This window comes from Acomys russatus, chromosome 13, assembly GCF_903995435.1.
Source record: "Acomys russatus chromosome 13, mAcoRus1.1, whole genome shotgun sequence".
NCBI classification, from domain to species: Eukaryota; Metazoa; Chordata; class Mammalia; order Rodentia; family Muridae; genus Acomys; species Acomys russatus.
In genome coordinates, this window is record NC_067149.1 from 41,153,739 (window position 1) to 41,175,033 (window position 21,295).

General features: G+C 45.8%; 2 protein-coding genes across 2 annotated transcripts; one reads left to right on the forward strand and one right to left on the reverse strand.

Moving 5' to 3' along the window:
• Window positions 1–895: 895 nt before the first annotated feature.
• On the reverse strand, window positions 896–7,970 carry Fancd2os (FANCD2 opposite strand). Its single transcript, XM_051155090.1, has 2 exons — window positions 7,652–7,970; window positions 896–1,579 (listed from the first exon to the last, which is right to left on the reverse strand). Exon 2 carries the CDS (start codon window positions 1,569–1,571, stop codon window positions 1,035–1,037), a length of 537 nt encoding a protein of 178 aa, XP_051011047.1. The 5' UTR covers window positions 1,572–1,579; window positions 7,652–7,970; the 3' UTR covers window positions 896–1,034.
• Window positions 6,995–20,700, forward strand: Brk1 (BRICK1 subunit of SCAR/WAVE actin nucleating complex). The gene is made up of 3 exons (XM_051155091.1): window positions 6,995–7,161; window positions 19,783–19,865; window positions 20,084–20,700. The coding sequence occupies exons 1-3, from the start codon at window positions 7,044–7,046 to the stop codon at window positions 20,108–20,110; spliced, it is 228 nt and encodes a 75-aa protein (XP_051011048.1). The 5' UTR covers window positions 6,995–7,043; the 3' UTR covers window positions 20,111–20,700.
• The last annotated feature ends 595 nt before the right edge of the window (window positions 20,701–21,295 follow it).

Below are 21,295 nucleotides of genomic sequence, written 5' to 3' on the forward strand. Positions count from 1 at the left end.
AACATTTATTTTTGTAAAAGTGTGTGTGGGCACATACATGCTGTGATGCATGTGTCAGGGTCAGAGGACAACTTATGAGATCAAACTCTTGTTATTAGTGTAGAACAAAGGAAGAAAAGACATCATTAAGGGCTGGAGAGATGGCTCAGAGGTTAAGAACACTGACTGCTCTTCCAGAGGTCCTGAGTTCAATTCCCAGCAACCACATGTTATCATCTATAAAGTGATCTGATGCCCTCTTCTGGCCCACAGGTGTACATGCAGGCAGAGCACTGTATACATAATAATAAATAAATAAATAAGTCTTTTTAAAAAAAGACATCATCAAATATCTGCTGGCTTTGTATGTATATATAGCATTTATTTCCACATCATTCTGAATTATGCCTAGAATCTATTTGTCAGAAGCATACAAAATAATTGCAGTTTATTAGAAATATCACATCAGAAGCTAAGGTAGGGGGATCCTCCTGTCTTCTGTGAGAAAGCTACTGTCAGGCTCTTCCTTGCCTTGTCACTAAGATTTAATATTTGTTATTATGTTTACCCATACAGGTATCAAAGTTGTATCTTGTTGGCGGTTTTTTTTGGGGGGGGGTTGTCCACATTTGTTTGAGGAGGGAATACTGTTTTTAAATTAGTCCTTAACCCACATACATTTTTGACCCCTTGACCCTCTGGTACCCAGAAATCCACCTATGTCTTTTCTTGGCGTCTCTTTCCTTTGGCATTTGAGTGTGCTCACATTAGGCTGGCTTATATAAGTTGATCATTATCTCATGTGCATGTCACTGTTCAGTTGACTTTTAAATGGCCATTCAGCTTTAGAGTGGAAATGCTCTTCCTTGCTCGGTGTCATAGGTCCTGTTTCTGAAAAAAAAGGGAGAAGGGGAACTCCTAAATTGTCACAGCATGACCAAAAGGCAAGATATCTGGCATGATATCACAATTTGATTTATGTGAATAGGTCTGTGTAAACTTTGGGTACATACCAGAGAGCATGGTGTGGAGCACAGGGGTCAGATGGGGACCCTTTACTTGGAGTGCTGCAAGGCAAAGGTGCACTTCTTGTAGGTCGCATACAGCAGGAGGATTGAGCGTAGCATCTGTTTGCACATAGTCACTGTCATCTGAATCTGAGGCTCCTTGAGTCCAGTGGGCCACTGGTGCTCCCTGCTGATAATTTTGCAGAAAGCTGACTTGTCTGAAACTCTGAAAGTGCCAGTCCATTTGGGTGGCTGGGCGGTGATGACCCTACCAAAAACAGAATCCACTCCATTGAGGCGGACTGGCTGGGGCTTCCTCACCAGTCCTTTCTTGTTATTCGAGGCTCGGAGCTCTGATGTGTGACAGGGTAGCTTGGGGCTCTCTCCAGGTTCCACAAGTGGGCTGTCTAGGACAACTGTAACTTCTTTAAAGCATAACTGTACTTCAAGGTCAGAAGGGGTTTGGGGAAGACAAGGAGAGGCCCTAAAAGGGTGTTTGGAGGAAGGGGTAGGTGTTGTGTGCCGCAGCCATTGGAAGCTCTCATCCAGTGGGGTCCATGGTGACCAGAGCTGGTAGCCTGCCATTGACAGTCCTAAAGGAAAGAAGTCAGACATGAAAATTCCCTGCTGTGCTTTGGGGGAGGGGAGAGGCATGGTTGTGTGCCTTTACAACTGTCTCATACTGACTTACAACTCACTGGATAGATGCCAGTACATGACACCGGTCAGTAAGTCTATAAAGGCCAACAAACAATGAATATGGCAACTGCTGTGCATGCTAAGACTGCATTAAACCTTTTCCAAGCCTTGTATCTACAGGTGATACAGATTGTGTGAAATGGAGTATCTCAATGAATGCCTTGGGGTAGGGGCAAAAATGGCTGGACTTCATGATGAGACCTTATTTGACGAGAAGAAACAGCCCCAAGTCTTACAAGCATTTGTAATTTGTAATTGATTCTTCATCAGTGCTGTCTCCTGAACTAGCAATTTTAACACCATTAGGGATTTGATGGGAATGCAAGCTCTTGGGGGCCCATCTCAGACCTACTGAGTGAAATGTGGCATAGGACCCAAATGTTTGCATGTAGACGAATCCTCCAATGATTCTCTTGCACCTTACAGTTTGTAGACTACTTACAGTGTGACTTTAAAGCAACCTCCAGTTTTCACTAGTCCTTATGGAGACATCCAAGAAAAAACAGTACACGGCTTGGTGGTATACACACACACACACATATATATATACAGTGTATGTGTGTGTATGTGTATATATACACACACACAGTGTTTCTCTGTGTAGCCTTGGCTATCCTGGATTCATTCTGTAGACCAGGCTGGCCTGAACTCACAGTCATCCACCTGCCTTTGTGTATGGGCATCACTGTGCGTCACGGTGCCCCACTGCCTACTATATTAACACTTGGGAGGCAGAAGCAGGTGATCTCTATGAGCTCAAGGCCAGGCTGGTATACAGAGTGAGTTCCAGGGCTACACAGAGAAGCCCTGTCTTGAAAAAACAAAACAAATAAACAAAAAACCCAAGGTGCTGGGAGGATATTTTAACTCCATTTATCCAAGTAGAATTTTGATTTTCTATCATTCTATTTCCAAATTGACTGTCTTCTGAATTCAGGAAGAGCTAGCTTCTCCCCCTGCCCCCTTCACTTTCTTATGTGAAGGGCCATTACAGCTCCACCTGCCTCTGCCTCCCAAGTGCTGGGATTGAAGGCGTACACCATCACTGCCCAGCCAGGTCCCATTTCTATATAAGTCCATGCATTATTAACCCATTGCACCATTGGGGCCGTTGCAGGTAGGTCCTTTTTGTTTTCAGCTGTGCCTAAGTCTTTGTCCCCTCCTCTTTCTGCCACAAAATACAGCGGCAATATCCTGCCCATCAAAAGGCTGACACCTTCACTGTAAGGTTCACTTAAAAAAAAAAAAAAAAAAAGCCGGGCTTGGTGATGCATGCCTTTAGTTCCAGGAAGGCAGAGAAAAGCAGATCTCTGTGAGTTCGAGGCCAGCCTGGTCTACAGAGTGAGTCCAGGACAACCAAAGCTACACAAGAGAAACCCTGATTTTAAAAAGAAGAAAGAAGAAGAAAGAAAGAATGCTGGTAACATTTCAAAATGAAAGTGCCCTTTGACGATGATTAGGATGAAGTTAATTGGCTGATTTCCTCCGATAGCATTTCTTGGTCTATGCAGTCGCCAAGTTTCCTATATCTGGGCTGCCTTAGGAAAAGAAACTGACACAGAAAGACAGCTACCTATTCCTAACTGCTTATGAAAAGCATCCAGTCCTGGATATCTTGAATTTAAGAGCACATTGCCAATGCTTATCATCTCAGCACTTGATAGGCTGAAGCAGGAGGATTGCTATGAGTTCAATAACAGCCTAAGCTGCATATGGTAAGATCTTGTCTGAAAATATAGAAAACATCCGAGAGGGAGCCTCTGGTACACTACCATGGCAAGGAGGATGGAGAGTATTAATGCCTCTAAACACTGGGTGGGACGGGGGAGGGGAGGGCATTGGGCTTAAGGTCTTTCCACTCCTTCAAACAAGGCTTAAATTCAAATGGTTCTACCCCAGTCCCTAGCATCTGAAGGAGTAACTATAGTCCATTCCAGGGGTGAGGGATGAACCTAGGGATTCTGCACAAGCTGCTGTACTAGCTCCACATAGGGAACACCTGGTTCCCCTGTCCAAAGAGGGTTTCTTTTTATTGGCTCCTACCTTCTATTTTAAATAAATAAATGCAAGCCCAGACCCTCTATTTCCCCACCTGGGAAAGGGGAAGGCAGTGCCAACGTGCAGGGGAAGTCCTCGTGAACTGTGAAAAGATCCTGAGCGGCTGCAGTGCTTGGAGAACAAGGCTGACTCCCTGGAAGTCCCTCCCAAGGAGCGGGAGCCACTCGGCCCTGGCCAAGGCCCGGGCAGCGGTGGGGGCCCGGCCCAGGCCCAACCATCACCTTCGGAGCCAGGAGCTCACCTACTGAACTCGCGGATTGCACGATCCAGGGTAGCTGCCTATTCTTTCTGACCTGGCGCCTGGCAACCGCCTTTGTGACTCAGTACAGCGGGGGCGGGGCGGGGCGGGGTGGGGCGGGGGCTGGAGGCGCCCTTCTTGGAGGCCTTAGGGGCAGGATAGCTCTAGAACCACTGTGTGTGTTTGATGGAGGCACAGAGAATAAACCCCTCATGGCAAAGGCTGTGGTCAAGTGTAGAAGTTCCAAGACCCAAAGTTAGTGTTAAAAGTTAACCTTGCGGGGCTGGAGAGATGGCTCAGCGGTTAAGAGCACTGACTGCTCTTCCAAAGGACCAGAGTTCAATTCCCAGCACCCACATGGATGCTCACAACTGTCTGTAACTCCAAGATCTGATACCCTCACACAGACAGACATGCGGGCAAAACATCAATGGACATAAAATGAAAATAAATAAAATTTTTTTAAAAAGTTAACCTTTTGCCCGGCGGTAGTGACGCACGCCTTTAATCCCAAGCACTCGGGAGGCAGAGGCAGGTGGATCCCTGTGAGTTTGAGGCCAGCCTGGTCTACAGTGCAAGTCCAGGACAGCCAAGGCTACACAGAGAAACCTTGTCTCGAAAAACCAAAAATAAATAAATAAATAAAAGTTAACCTTTCTTCATTATAGCCTAGCTCAGTGTGTTCCAGTGTTCAGAAAGGTTTTATTTACTGTAATGGGCTCCAGTGCAAGAAAACAATTATAAATGCTCACTTGGTAAGAAAAAAAATACAACTTTCTGACTGAAAATTTGTTGTCTTTACCTTCACAATATTAAGTTTATAAACGTAAACATAAAGCCTGTGTGGATGTATGTGTGTGTAGTATGCCTGTACAGGAGACCTTGGAGCCAGAAAAGGGCCATCAGAAACCGGGACCTATACAAGAGCATCAAGTACTCTCAACAGCTAAGCCATCTCTCCAGCCCCATACTTCCTTCTGTCTTCTGCTAAACCTCAAGATGCTTCTGTCTCATGTCGAACGCCAAGAAACCTCTTACCATAGAAAAGTCAATGCTCTGAGCACTTCTATTGTCATGCGTGACTGTGGGAAGCAGGAGTCTCCCCAACCCGCAATTATTTCAGTCTCATAGTCTGCAAGTGTCTGGAGGAAGGATTGAACAGATGAACTGACAACTTACCTGCTCTTAGACACAGAATTAGCCCTGCATCTCCTCTGCTCTAGAACTCATTTCATTATAAAAATTGAGGGACAGCTGGGCATTTTGATACAGGTTTGTAATCCCAGCCCTCAGGAGGTCTGGCCTGAGGCTAAGGCCAGCTGGAATACACAGCAAAGCACAATGGGAAAACACTTTAACCATAAAGACGGACTTGAGGTAATGTCTGCTGAGACAGAGGAGTAAAGAATTGGGGTCAGGCAGAGATCTGGGTTTGTCCAGTGCCCACTGTGTATACATATATGCCCCATTACAGAATGTGTAAACAAAAAAATTTTTGAATGGAACTCAGAAACCAGAGCAAGCAGGAAATGGTGAAGAGAGATGAGTGTTTTTGAATTGTGTTTTCTCAGTCTGCTTTTATCTTCCTCCTGGTTAAGAGACACCTGCTATTTAAAAGACAACTGAAACTGTGGTTACTGCACATTATTATTATTTTTTTTTAATATGAAAGTCCCCAAAGCCAAGATCAGATGATTAGAATTGTTGGATAAAGAGGTATTTGTACGGTTACAATGATCTGTACAAAGTCTTCTGTGCAGCATGCCCAGATAGATCTAAGGGACATATTCTGGGAGGTACCATTTGCTTTTACCACCACCGCTATCCAGCAAAGCCAGAGTCTCCTCACACTAATGAACTGCAGTGAAATAGCTGAGCCAGCTTTCTTAGAAAGAAGGATACACACACACACACACACACACACACACAGAGCAAAACAAAGCTCTGCCATTGGCCCTGGAAAATGGCAAGAATCTGTAGGGAGAAAGAAATCACATAGGGAGCAAGAAGCAGAAAGAAGGGCTGGGTGTGGTGGCACACACCATTAATCCAAGCACCTGGGAGGCAGAGGCAGGTGGATCGCTATGAGTTCAAGGCCAGCCTGGTCTACAAAGTGAGTCCAGGACAGCCAAGGCTAACACAGAGAAACCCTGTCTCAAAAAACAAAAACAAAACAAAACAAAAAATGTATTTTGCTCATTTTGTAAATGTAAGGTAGCCTATCATACCATGGTATTCAAAGTAATTTTAAGTATGAAGATTCAGAGTCGGTGGGATGTCTCGACAAATAAAGACACTTACCACCAAGCCTGATGACCCACAGGGTGGGTCTATCCCACAAGGTGAAAGGTGAGGAGCTCACTCCTGCAAGCTGTCCTCTGACTTTCACGCGCATGTTGTGCTACGGGAGGGGTGGGCGGGGGGGGGGGGAGTGACTCACACACACAAATAATATGAATAAAATAACTTTAGCCTAGCAGTGGTGGCACATGCCTTTAATCTCATCACTTCGGAGGCAGAGGCAGGTGGATCTCTGAATTCGAGTCCAGCCTGGTCTACAGAGTGAGTTCTAGGACAGCCAGGGCTACCCGGAGAGACCATGTCTCAAAAAACAAAACAAAACAAAACAAAACAAACATTTTAAAAAGAAAACAAAAATGAGCAGGGTTGTAACCCAACATGAAAAGCATTTTAAATTTACGGGATTCATGGACTCTGCCCATCTTTGCTGTCAAGGTGCCAAGAGAGCTCGGAGCTAGCCTGGGCGGAGACAGGGGCGTGTGAGCGCCCCATAACGACAAGAACCCCTAGTGATCAGCGTGGTCGTGAGGCTGGGGGCTGGGGAGCTCTCGGTCTGAACCTTGAGAGTGGAGGATTCTTGTTTTTCCCCAGCTTGGGAGCCAAGCTAGAGCAGGGCAAAGGGAGTTACTGTACGCATGCGCACCGCTAAGCCAGGCCATTATGGGGCTCGAACTCTCGGGTGCCGGCTGGCGGCGCAGGCGCTCTGGCGGCCTGTGGAGGTCGCAGCGCCTGCGCAGTCACTCTTCCTCCAGGCGGCCGCCATGGCGGGACAAGAGGATCCGGTGCAGCGAGAGATTCACCAGGACTGGGCGAACCGGGAGTATATTGAAATCATCACCAGCAGCATCAAGAAAATCTCGGACTTTCTCAACTCTTTCGGTCAGCGGGCGAACAGGGGAGGCTGGGAGGAGGGAGGCATTGGAGGCGGCGGGCCGCGCCGAGGAGAGGCGCGGCGTCCCGGCTGCTCGCTTCCTCTTCGCGCCCGGCCTGCCCCAGTCCCCTCACCCCGAGCCTCACTAGGCGGTCTCCGGGGGTCTACCCTGCCCATTGCCATGCCCCGCTTGCGCACTTCAGAACGCCCACTGCCCAGCCTCCTAGGCCCATCCATCACCCGTCCTGGTTTGCGCTGCGCTTCCATGCCAGTCTCCACTTAGCACGCAGTGCGCAGCCGGGTGACGGTCGCGCTTACTGTCAGGGACTCCTATAGTTCTCCCTCTCCTTCAGGGTCAAGCCCCTTAGTGCTGTGCCTTCTATTGCCCCCATTCCCCAGCCGTTCATTCCTCTCCGTCTCCCTTTGGTGACAGTGCTGAGGGTGGTAAGGGACGGTGTCAGAGGCAGGGCTGGGGTCCCCTCGGGCCTTGAAAATAACCTTTTGTAGCCCTGTATCGATTTCATGGTAGGTGTACTGGATGCTTCTGTCTGGTTCGTCGGATTTAACAGGGCAGATGCTTTCAGCAGAGTCCACTTTTCCAAAACTATTCCTAGATGTGGCCAGCTGGTGACAGTCCTCGTTTCTTTCTGCCGTTTGTGCCTAGCCTTCTGGGCAGAAAGCCTGTCACAGACTCCTTATGGTCTCTGGAAGGTTTCCCTCAGGGACTTTCCTCCACAACACAAGAAGTGCAGATGGCACCTGGTGATCTTTTTCAACTAGGGTACTTGGGCTTTACTAATTAGCAACTTTTGGCATCTTAGAGTAAATGGGAGAGAGTGCTGTATTCTGGAAAATTTTTAAATGAATCGATTGATTTCTGTCTAGAGAACGGATGAGTCTTAAGTACTATAATGGAAGGTGACAGAGCAACAGCTTCAATTATGGGGTACATCCCAGGGTTGGGCACCTGGGTAGCATGCACAAGACCCTGGCATCCCTCACTCCTTAAAAAGTTTTCTTCCTTCTGTTTGGGTCCTCAGGACCCACCAGGTGAAAGGGGAGAACCACCCCCACAGGTTGTCCTCTGACTAGACATTGGTGCCATGGCACATGCCTACACCCACCTTTGCATACAACATACATACACAGATAAACAAGAAATCTTAATCTATCCCTTCATCCCATGATCACTACCCATTTTGTCTTGTGTCTTGGTAAATTGCTGGTGCTCTTGATTTTCCTGCCTCAACTTCTTTTTTTTTTTCCCCCCGAGATAATTCATGTCTATCACTCTGTGCTGTCCTGAACTCTGCAGATCAGTATGGCCTCTAATTTGTGATGACCCTCTTGGCTCTGCCTCCCAAGTACTGGGATTAGAGGTGTGAACCACCACACCTGGCCAGAACCTTCATTGTTGTTGTTGTTAAAAATGCACTTACAGAGTGTATAGGGCTATATATAATCTTACATGGATATGTGCACTCAACAGGGAATGGAGGTTAATGTGTGTGTGAGTGGCACAGCGTCACACCTATAAGTTGCTGTGGAGTTGTACTAGTCAATAAAAGAGCGTCCATGTATCCCCCAAAAGAAGTCGATTTAGGGGATAGAAGGGAAGGGACTACGGTTCAGAGGGGAAGGCAGGTGGGTCTGCAGTTAGACCTGATGACATTAGATCCTTGTTTGTGGAGCAATCGTTTGCCCTGCTGCCGTAGTCTAGTTTGCCTGCAGAGGTTTTAGTTTCGGCTCCTTGTGACTGTTAGATGCCCTCTACCACTGCCGCTCTTTGAGTTGTTTGCTTCTCATCTGTGTAAACTGTTTCAGTGTCGGTTCACGTAGTTGATTTCTCCGAATTTGCTAGAGAACTGGAATATTGAACTTTTTTTTTTTTTTAATCAGCATTCCTCTCTGATTAATATTCCCTCACATAAGCATCAAATGAAAATATGTGGTAGCTTATGCCTGTAATCCTACCTGGCTGAGGCAAGAGAATTGCTGTAGGTTTAAGGCCAATCTAGCTAAAGAATGAGACCGTGTCTCAGAAAAACAAAGCAAAACAAACCCCCAAAGCCCAAAGTGTTCTGTGCTGGGGGCAGATTGGATTGTGTTAGGGTCACAGCTTTGAATCTTTGGCTTAGTCTGGAGAAGCAGTGGGAAGCAGTCTGAAAAGTCACTCAAGGGGAAAGTTTGTTGTTTTTCCAGACAGGCTTTCTCTGTCTAGCCTTGGCTGTTTTGGACTTGCTTTGTAGACCAGGCTGGCCTCAAACTCACAGAGATCTGCCTGCCTTGTCTCCTAGAGTGCTGGGATTACAGGCGTGCGCCAAAGGGGAATGTTTTAACAAACAAAATCATAAAATTATTTCTTTATTTATCTGGCAGAGTTAATATCAGAGGTGTGCATACAGTGTCTAACCAAAGTATTAATGTCTGTTCAAATTATTTCTTCATTTATCTGGCAGAGTTAATATCAGAGGTGTGCATACAGTGTCTAACCAAAGTATTAATGTCTGTTCAATCAGCAAAGCACCAAAATTCCCAAGTTAAATTGGAGCTGCTTTTCACAGTTTAAGAGTTACATAATAAGGTGGGCATGGGTTCATACCTTTAATCCCAGCACTCGGGAGGCAGAGGGTGGTGGATCCCTGTGACTTCGAGGCCAACCTGGTCTACAAAGTGAGTCCAGGACAGTCAAGGCTACACAGAGAAACCCTATCTCGAAAAACAAACAAAAGAGTGACATAATATCTCTGTTCCAAATCTGAGTCTTGGTAATGGCAACTCCATTCTAAATGAATTGCACCATTAAGCTGGTCCCTTCCTTAGATGGCTGCTTATCTGTCATGAAACAATCAAAATCTGAAGGCTTCTGGTTTTGTTTCTGTTTTTTGAGACAAGGACTTGCTGTGTTGCCTTGGCTGGCCTGGAATTCATACTGTGTAGACCAGGCTGACCTCAAACCCACAGAGATCTACCTCCCGAGTACTGGCAGTAAAGGTATGCAGCACCACACCCGCCTTTGTGTTGGTGCTAGGGATCCAGTTCATAAATGCTACTCCATCTGTGTTACCAGCCTGCACTAATAAACATTATTTTGGTTTTGACTTGGGATTTCAGCTTGCAACAAGTTGGTCTCTAACCCCTGGCCAGGCTTAAATCCTGCTTCATCTCTGTAACTGAGACTATAGGCTTGTGCCTCCATGCCTGGCTGCATTAAGCCTTAGTCTACATACATTTAACTTAACATGTACACCCCAAGAAAGTATGTCTTATTTCTGACACAGATTGTCAGACAGTGTCTCACTAAGTTTCCAGGATGGTCTAGAACTTTGAATCTTCCTCTGAGGGCTGGCATAATAGACGTCCACTACCACTGCTGGCCACAGTTGTAAATCTCTTTGGAATACTGTTCACTTTCTTTCTCCTCCTGCTCGTCTCTTTCCTTCTCCACTCTGTTCTCCTCTCCCTCCTTCATCTTCTCTGCTTGTTTGAAGTAGGGTGGCATGTATACCCATGCTGGCCAAGAGTGTCCCACATGGCCTCCAGCTTGTGGTCCCCTGCCTCAGCTTCCCTAAGTGACCCTGCTCTTTGTTCTTCTTTCCTTGGTTTGATATCTTCTTGTTAGGAGCTTGGGAGACAAGGCCTCCCTGTCTTTCCCTTCCTGTGGATGGTTACATAACTGCTGTGGAACACCCAGTCTGAAGGCTTCTGTTATTTTGTTGTTGCTGTTTATTTGAGACAAGGTTTTCTGCAAGATCTTTTGTTACAAGGTCTTGTATGGATTGCCTGGAGCTTGCTCTGTAGACTGGACTGGCCCTCTGCCGCCTGAGTTCTGGCATTGCGGCCCTACACCATCATGCCCTGTTCTTTTTTACTTTTTTTTTTTTTTCCTTTTTTGAGAAAAGGTCTAACCACGTTGCTTAAGGTTAAGTCTCCACCTTGTAGGCTCAAATGCTTCTTCCTTCGCAAGATTATTTACATATTTTTCACACAGTCTGACACAGCTGGGTTACAACATGCATGCTGTATTTGTTAACTAAGTATAAAAACAGATTATAAAATTAAGATTCACTGTTTTCCCCTTTGTACACATTAGCCTTAGAATCAGGGCAGATTCTAAAAATAAAGAACTATAGTCTGTGGTGATGTTTTTTAGAAACTTCACACAATCCAAAATACAGAGCAGTGTTAGGTGTGCCTGCGTCATCATCTCTGTGGCCTCAGATTCAGGTGGCTGTTTGACATCTGAAATGTAGCCATAGATTGTGACTTTCCTCACACAAGCTGGATTCCAAGAGTAAAGGTAGTTCAGACAGTCATTAGCCATCTAGAAAGAATAATTCATTCCCCTTTAGAGCTGATGGTTACTTACCCTATAAGGGTAAGGGTAGGGACTTGGGTTTGCTGTAATTTTCAAAGAACTCCAAATACCTCCTCAAACTAAACTATAGCATCTTTGTACCACCGAATTAGGTAATCATAAGTGGTACACGCCTCATCAATACATGAGGCATGAAGAGGGCGTACAATGGGACATGATATCCCATACAGTTCTTCTAAGTCATCTATGTCCCACCACCAGACTGGTTTATCTTTAGGACTCAGAGCTTCTCAGCCTAGTGACATCTCTGTAAACTCATGAGATTGTCAACCAGGAACTTGCCTAAAGGCTCAGCTAGTAGTTAAATTAACTTTTAAATGTGTATCATAATGAGTTTGTGCCTTCTAATTAGTTACTCCTTTCTTTAAAGTATTAACTTCAATAAATTTAAAAACCACCTACTAATGACTCTAGACATTGGGTCTTTAATATTTTCAGGGAAGATAACAGCCACATAGGCCATTTCTTGTTGCTCCTAAGAATAATGGAATCTTGCTCATTTCCCCAATCTAGGATGCAGCAGAAAGCCCCAAATCAATTTTCTTCTCTGCAAAACGAGACTCATATTCATTTGATAGAGATAGCTCACCAGAGATTTCCTCATTTTATGAAGCAGGAAAAGGGACATTTCTCTTTTGTAGATCTCAAATGCTTCACTTCCAAAACTCATCCAAGAACTAAAACTTAACTTCAAAAACAAGTCAAGAGCCAGGTATATTGGCACTCATCTGCAGTCCCAGAACTCAGACAGATGAGATAGGATTTCTAGTTCAAAGCTACCCTGGGCTACATAGTGAGTTCCAGGCTAGCCTATAGACTGCCCTGTTATTTTTATTTAAGGTAGTGGGTGTTGGATGGTCTTAAACATGTGAGGTGGACAGCACCCAGCCTATAAACCACACTCGTACTTAACTCCAGGCATATTCCACAGAGCCTGTGTCTGGAGCTGGGCATTGTCTTCCTCAACAGTGTTGATCCATATAGATCAGAGCAGTATTTGGGCTTCTGACTGACAGGTGGAGCAGCACAGCTCTCTAGGAAAGAGCCCTTCCTGGATCTCTCCTCCTATAATTTTTGTGTTTCTCTTTTTATGGAAAGTACAATTGTTAGAAACATTGTTTATTTGCTTTTGAGCTTCCAAACATCCTATTAGATGGAACTCTGGGCCTATTGGTTAGTCCTGACAGAAATGTCAGTGTTGAGTCAGTGAGATGGTTCAGTGGGTTAGGTACTTGCTGTTAAGCCTGACCACCTGAGCTCAGTCTCTGGGATCTATATGGTGGAAGAAAAGAACCACTCCCAAAATTTGTCCTTTGACTTCCACGTATGTGGAAGCGATGTGGCATGATAGAGCACACCTTTAATCCCAGTGCTCAGGGAGGCAGAGGCAAGCAGATCGCTGTGAGTTCAAGGCCTGCCTAGACAACCAAGGCTATACGGAGAGCCCTTGTCTTGAAAAACAAACAAAACAAAACCAACAACAACAAATTTAAAAAGAAGGGCCTAGCATTGTATTGCCCACCTGTAATCTTAGTAACACCTAGTAACCATCTTCAGCTACATAGTGAGGTGTAGGCCAATCTGAGCTACCTGAGACAAAATACAAAAGAAAGAGGGGCAGGGAGCCAAACATGGTGCCACGCTCTTCTAACCACAGACTTGGGAGGCAGAAGCCAGAGTATTGCTGTAAGTTTCAGGTAGTGAGCTTCAGGCCAGTGAGGGTTACCACACAGAAACACCTGTCTTGGCAGAAAAAAATAACAGAAAAGTTTGGAGACAGAGCTGAGTTGTAATTGTTTACAGTGGAGACGGGAGACTCATCTTGTACCACCAAAGGGAAGAAAGAAAGCAAAGTGCCCAGAATACACTGGTGTGTTGGCCTGGTAGTGGTTTCCACGGGCCATGGGGAAGCAGAGTGGGGAATAAAGCAAGTGCAAAGTTCCCCTTGGGGACAATGGGATTCCTGCAACTAGGTGATGGTAATGGTTGCCCAGCTCTGCCAGGGAGCTGCGAACCATGACACCTGTGCTTTGTGCAGGTAAATGTATGGCATGTGAACTACATGTCAGTGAAACTAAGTTTGAAAAGGATTGTGAAGAGTGGTAATGACACAGGTGAATGTGAGAAAGAGTGAGGAGGAAACCAAAGGGGGAAAATGCAAAGAATGTGAGAGATTGGGTGGTGAGCAAATACTGAGGAGTGAGGACATCTTTGATCCTATAGTCTCTGGGAGACCTGTACTCTTTCAAACCATTCCTCTTCATGTGGGGCATTTGTTTATGGTTTTAATACAGAAGTAAAGGAAATATACATCCTTATTTTTACACGTGCCCCATTTTTAATGTAGGTATGTGGTATAGGAATGTGTATGCTTTTGTGTGTGTGTGTGTGTGTGTGTGTGTGTACACCTTATGTACAAGGTACTGCCCTTCCACCTCTTCACCGAAGCAGGGTCTCTCTGTTGTAGTAAATGTAAAAATATCTAAGTTAGCCAATAATTATGGTGGTATTATCTAACCCGCTATCATAATCAAGAAAGACACAGGCACCTGTTATATTTTAAAATAGCCTCATTTTCCCTGGGACTGAGCAGATATGAAACACTCCTTATTACTTCCCAGCCCCCGTCCCAGGCCATCTGCTTTAATCATTCCCATCTGGGCCTCTTTCCAGCCATGTGCTTCTCTCCCTGCCAATATATGGAGACCTCTTCCTCCTTTCTCTTCCTCCTGTACCTGTCTCCTCTCTCCCTCCCTCCCTGACACCAGGCCTGCAAACCCCAAACTCTGCCTCTCTTTCTCCTGCCAAATCCCAAGTTTCAGCATTTTGTATTAACCTACCAACTTTAAATAGGTAGAGCAAGATTTACACAACAGACAGGGGTAAGGGAGAATGTGTGAGAAGGCCTGGCTTCTGCTGCTCTGGGCAGGAATTAGCATCAGAATACTCAGGACCAGACCAACCCCCACCATCTCTTAGTCAAACCCAGAGCTCACTGACAGGAAGGCTAGTCTTGCTAGCTCTTGCTCTGGGATCCCAGCTCAGCCTTCTGAGGCTGGAATTACAGGCAGGCTGCCATGCCCAGCTGGCATCTACATGGGTTATTTGGTATCTGAACTCCTACCCTCGTGCAGGTGGTTTAACCATTGAGGCATCTACTCAGCCCCCTCCCCTCCCAAGTAACTCAAGAATGAAAAGTTCGTCCTTAAGAATTTAGATACATTCTGAGTGGGGAAAAGGCTGTTTTTCTGGTAAGACCTCTCAGGCAAATTTCTAGCCAAGCCTTGGTGAAGACAATGATGAGATGAGATGAAAGTCGAGGCTGGATCAGTGTAGGAAGATTTGTCAGAGTGAATGCTAAAGTGCTTTTGCAGAACCAGCCGGAGGAGAGATGAAAAGGAAAATTGTTAGTTCCCTGTTGAAACTGTGTGGGAGTCTCATGTGGGAAACTGTTCAGAGCAATCTCAGTTATTTTAGACCTAAAAAAATAAAGGCAATTGAGATAGAGCTGTGCGTTGGAGGAGGTGGTAGCAAGTAGCCATCACGTTTGCCTTTCTCTCGTGTTGAGGACAGTTGAGAAGAAAGGGGACTTTTACCTACCCAGCACTCTGGGAGGCAAATGCAAGTCTGTTGTTTTGAGTTCGAGGCCAGCCTGGCCTACAACGTGAGTCCAGGATAGCCAAAGCGACACAGACAGATCCTGTCTGGAAAAACTGGGGGGGGGGGGGGGGGGGAGACAGAGAGAATGGGAGGGATGGGGGGGTGATTTTAGGGGAGTTTAGGTTACATTTTGGGATAGGTAGTGAAAGAAGATTGGAGGAAAAATGAGTCAAGGCTGCTTTTCACAGATGGAATCTTGGTTCCATCTAGTATTTGATACTGATTGAATAAGACCTAGCTAAACCACTCCTAGGCATATACCATAAAGATGCTCCACCATACAGCAAGGACATTTGCTCAACTATGTTCATAGCAGCTGTATTTGTAATAGCCACAATCTGGAAACAACCTAGATGTCCCTCAACCAAAGAATGGATAAAGAAACTGTGGTGCATTTACACAATGGAATATTTTTAAATATATTTTATTAATTTATTCATATTACATCCCATTCCTCCCTCCCTCCCTTTTTCCCCTTACTCCCCTCCACTATGACTGTGACTGAGGGGGATTTCCTCCCCCTGTATATGCTCATAGGGTATCAAGTCTCTTCTTGGTAGACACATGGAATATTACTCAGCTCTTAAAAACAAGGAAATCAGCCAGGCGTCGTGGCACACACCTTTAATACCACCACTCAGGAGGCAGAGGCAGGAGGATCACTGTAAGTTTGAGGCCAGCCTGGTTTACAGAGTGAGTCTAGGACAGCCCAGGCTACACAGAGAGACCCTGTCTTGAAAACAAAACAAAACCCAAGGAAATCTTGAAATTTGCAGACAAATCAATGGAACTAGAAACAATCATCCTAAGTGATGTATCCCAGACCCAGAAAAACATGCATGCTCATAAGTGGATATTAGCCCAACATAGATGTCCTCTGAGGGACTCCACCCAGTGGGGGGTTGGGACAGATACTGGGACTTGAAGCTGGACTCTAGGCAGAGCACTGAGAGTTTTAGGGAAGAGTTGGGGCATGGAAAGTCCAAGAGGGAGCCGGAGCTCCACAGGAAACCATCAAGGGCTGTGGATCTGGGTATAGGGGACCTGCATAAACTGATGCACCAGCCAAGGCATGCAGAGAACCAAGACCTCTGTTCAGATGTAGCCAATGGACTGCCAGTTCTCCACGTGGTGGGTAGGGGGAGCTGCTGCTGAACCTCTGACATGCACTTGGGTGCCGACGATTTGGTCACTACCCCTTAGCAAGGTGGCCTAGTGGGCACACAGTGGAAGGGTGCCGACTCATCAGGCTATCCTGATGGACCTAATAGGTTGTCACCAGATAGTTGGGATAGGAGGGCTCCCCCTATCAGAGGTCTAGGGGAAGGGAAAAGGCAGAAGAGGGAAGGAGGGTGGGAAAGGGAAGATAAGAGGGAGAGGATAACAATTGGGATGTAATGTGAATAAATTATAATAAATAAAATACACATTTTAAGAAAGATTAGAAAAGTAAAGCAAGTTAAAAAGACTTCTGTAGTTTAGAAGGGCCTATGTTGGTATTGTTCAAGCAGTTTCTTCCAGTGGTAGTAACTGCATAGCTTCAATTATTGTGACAAAATGCCATGGCCAAAGGAATTTATAAAAGCAGGCATGCCAGGGCTGGAGAAATGCCTAGTGGTTAAAAGCACTGTTTGCTTTTCCAGAGCTCCTGAGTTCAATTCCCAGCAATCATATGGTAGCTCACAACCATCTATAATGAGATCTGATGCCCTCTTCTGGCATGCAGGGGTACCTGCAGATAGAACACTCACAAATGTAAAATAAATAAATCTTTAAAAAGAAAAGAAAGCATTTCATTTGGAGCTCGTTTGGGGTTCATGGTCCCAGAGGATTAGAGTCCATGACTTATGGGGTGGGGTGGGGGGGCGGGCAGACAGGCATGGCATTGAGGCAGTATTTCTTTTTTTCTTTTGGTGTTTTGGGACAGGGCTTTTCTTTGTCGCTTTGGCTGTCCTAGACTCACTTTGTAGACCAGTCTGGCCTTGAACTCACAGCGATCTGCCTGCCTCTGCCTCCCGAGTTCTGGGATTAAAGGTGTGCGCCATCATGCCTGGCAAGGCCACACCTCTTAATCCTTCCCAAACAGTCCCATCAGCCAGGGACCAAGCATTCAAATATATGAGCCTATGGAGACCATGCCCATTCAAACCACCTTATCCCACTCCCTGACTCCTGGAGGCTTGTGGCCATATAATAATGCAAAAATGCATTTAGTTTAAAAGTCTTCATAGTCAGATGTGAGGGCTGTGACATCTGTCTCCCCAGATTGATTGCTGGAGTTGGTTTGGCTGATCTGGCTCATTAGGCAAGTGACCCCTTCCTCACCACTCCGTGTGCATCCCTCCCAAAGCTACAGGCTCAGTCAGAGAAGACAAGCTTCCCCAATAGAGGAGGGAAGGTCTTCAGCCAAGGGTATATGAGTAACTGCCCTCCACTGTTAGAACCTCCAAGAAAAGTCTCCATAGTCAGGTGTAATGGGACACGCCTTTAATCCCAACACTCAAGAGGCAGATCTCTGTGAGTTCAGGTTGAGCCTAGTCTACATAGAGTTCCAGGACAGCCATGCCTACCTACATAGATAGAAGCTGTTTCAGGAAGGAAGGAAGATAGGTAGGTGGGTCTCCATGGTCTCCATATACTTTAAATGTCTGGTCTCCTAATTGTAACCCCATAAAAAGCAAATTACATCCTTTGAGCATATGCATTCCAACAGGGAGGAATAGTGGCATAGTAAGGAAATGCTGTACTAGGCAGGGCAAACTCCCAATCTTGTATCTCTTTGACATCAGAAGGCCTCATATGTTCTTCCCTTACAGCTCTGCTGATTGTAACATAACAATTTCTACTTCCTCCCTAGCAGATATCCCACAGCTCTAGCACATCCTGGGATCACCAGTGCAATCTAGGCTTCCCTTTTGCCATGCACACAGTGGCAGCTCTCGGCTACCATGCAGGGACTCCTACCACACACCTGGCCTCAGCAGCTCTCAGTCATGGAGGAAGATTCCACAACCCATGTTCTCATGTATCCTTCATGATTCTATAGCCAGAACCACATGACCAGTGCAGCCAGGTTCTGCTGCCTGTTGGGAATGGAGCCTGGCCCCAAACTTTTATAAACTCTTGATTTGTTGTTGCCTTTTAGGAGCAGAAATTTCCTTACACCTTTTTCTTCCATAATTTACAGGATTAGCTTGGTAGGGTCTCGCCTTGAGGGTACCCATTCTCCTTATTCCATTTATCTCTTTCAGCACAAGCCATGGCTCCAACATTAAATTTCCTGATGATCGTTTCCTCAAACAGTATTTTGTTACTTTTGTTGGTTTTTTTTCTTGCCCTGCTTGTTCTTTTTCATTGTAGACCTGCAAAAGAGTAATGACTGATAACCACATGCAGAGTTGCTATAGGCTCTTTAAATCTTCTCTGCAAAAGAAGTTAGCTAAACCTTTTCAATTTAAACTCAAGCAGGTTGTTTGCTCCTGTCAAGATGGCCTGTTCAGACCTGCTCGCAGTGTTCAACCTCTTTTTTATCCTAAAGTCTTCTGTGTTCCTCTGAAAAGCAGTATGGTCAGGCCTGACACAGCAATAGACCACTCCCTGATACCAACTTGTATTTCTTCAGTTGCTATGACAAACACCGTGACCAGGGCAATTTGTAAAAGAATTTATTTTGGGGCTCACAGTTTCAGAGGTTGAGTTCATGACCATTGTGGCAGTAGGCAGGCAGGCATGGCTGGAGCAGTAGCCAAGAGCTTACAACTCGATCCATGAGCATGAAGCGTAGAGACAGACAGACAGACAGACACACGGAGAATGGGATGGGCTTTTGACACCCTCTCTGTTCCTCATCTCCTTCCTTACTCCCCTCTCTGGACCTCGTTTCCCTCCCTCTTTTACCTTAATTTCTGTTGTATCCCTCTGGCCTTGAACTCACTGCTGCAGTGCTGGGCATTGAACTTGGAGTGATCTAGGGCAAGCCAGCCTCTGTAACCCCAGCCTAAAACCATACTCAGGTTTTGAGTTTTGATCTCTTCCCATGCTTACAACATGTGTGGTGCTTGTGATGCCATGGAACAGGAACACAGCTCCACTCAGGCCTCTGGGCTCAAGAAACAGCTGGTGCTCTCCAGTGTGGGGCGTTTAGACCTTATCCCTAACTTAACTTTCAGGGGACTTAAGAGGGTAGACACTGCCTTAGATTGAAGAGCTTCTGGATTTCCTTTCTCATTAGGTCCCTTCTCTTGTTAGCTGCTTGACAAAGCCATCTGTACATCCATTGCATATTTCATAAATTTCATACTTTTCATAAATTTAGCAACCTTTTAAAGTGGTATAAATTTAGGTTGAGACAGATAACTAAGTTCAAGACCAGTGTTGGCTACAAGACAGAGATGGGTCTCCCTTGGTGGCTCTTCTTTGCCTACCGCCCTGAGCGTTCCACAGCATCTGAGTTGATCTGAAAATGTTTCTTGCCATATGCCCCGTCCCCATGTATACTTGGAATGATAAATTTCGTCTCCACCCCAGAGGGTTTGTGTGGGCGTGGGTGTTGAAGTGACATTAACCCTGAACATTAGTCTCCTTTTACCAGATATGTCTTGTCGTTCAAGACTCGCGACACTAAATGAGAAATTGACAGCCCTTGAGCGGAGAATAGAGTACATTGAAGCAAGGGTGAGTATGGTGACAGGCTACCCCAGAGGGGATATACATTTCTGCTTAGAAACAGAACAGGCTTCCAGAAGTTAAATGCTCTGCCTGGATTTAGGTGTCTGGGACTCTGAAGCTGCCTTTGCTACCATTTCTCACTGCAAAGGATCCAAAATAGGATTTTTCTAAAAATGGCTTTAGTCCCTTTGCATTTGATCTAAATGTCAGTTTTCCCTTCACAGGTGACAAAGGGTGAGACTCTCACCTAGAGCTGTGCCTGCTGCTGCTGGGAAGTTGCTGTACAGAACACTGGCTATGTGGGAAAGGCCCAGCAGCCTTCCGCTCCTCCTCTCCTCACAGAGCAACAGGGCTTTTCTTGTTTTTCTTTTTTCAAAAGTGGCCTTTGGGCTCTGCCGTGTGCACCTGGGTTGTGATGTGGCATGGGGAAGAAGTCCAGGGACCTCTTGGAAACAGCATTAGGCATTTTCCCTTTTCAGTAACATTGTTTGGAACTGCTTGTCAATGTTTTTGAGGTGTTGAGAGGCAAAGGCTGGGGCTCGTTAAGGTCCTCCGCACCTCTCAATCTTTCTCTCAGACCTTCCCTACAGCTCCAGTGGCCTCTGCACTGATTCTGTCAGCAGTTGGTCCTTCTCTCCGCCTGTGTGGAGGTGGGGCTGTCCTGGCTGAGACTCGTGCTCTGCAGTGTGCTTGCCAGAAAATGTTGTTGCTAACCCACCAGTTTCTTCTGGGAGATCGAAGCCAGGCTCCTGGTTGGCTGGAAGGGACATTTTCAATTTTCTCTCTGTCACTTGGGGTGTGGTGGCTCTCATGCTTTCCTAATAAACTCAACTTCATCTGACTGCTGTGGCTGTGGTGGGAGGAGCCGGAGGGATGGACTATTCACAGTATGTGATGTGTGGGAGTGCTCGCCAACAGAAACCTGCAGGCGCAGATGTAGCTGTTTGGTGCACAGCCTAGGCAGCTCTCCAGTCTGTGCTTGTGTCTGGACACTTGAACTAATTCATCCGGGAATTATCTGGTCATTCAGCAGATACTACCAAATGTTTTTACTAAATAGGTGTGTTAGACTCCAATAAAAGATACAGTACTGAATCAGACCTGATGATTATGATCTGGTAAAATCCTGGCATCTTCCCAGCCTAACTGAATTCAGGGTAGACTGCTAGTTTTCTAAGATCCAAGCTAAAGACAATTCCTGTGGAAACAAATACTGAGGTTTTGTGAGAAGGCTCACCACGTAGGGCGCTTACCTCCAAACCTGGGTTCTGTCTCTAGGACCAACATGGTGGAAGGAGAGAATCTACTCTTGGAGTTTGTCCTCTGATTTCCACATGCATGCTGTGGCATTCGTGTGCATGTGTGCACATGTACAAAATGTAAAAGCCAATTTTCTCAAGCAAGAACTGTAATTTAAACAGAAGAATCAAAGACTT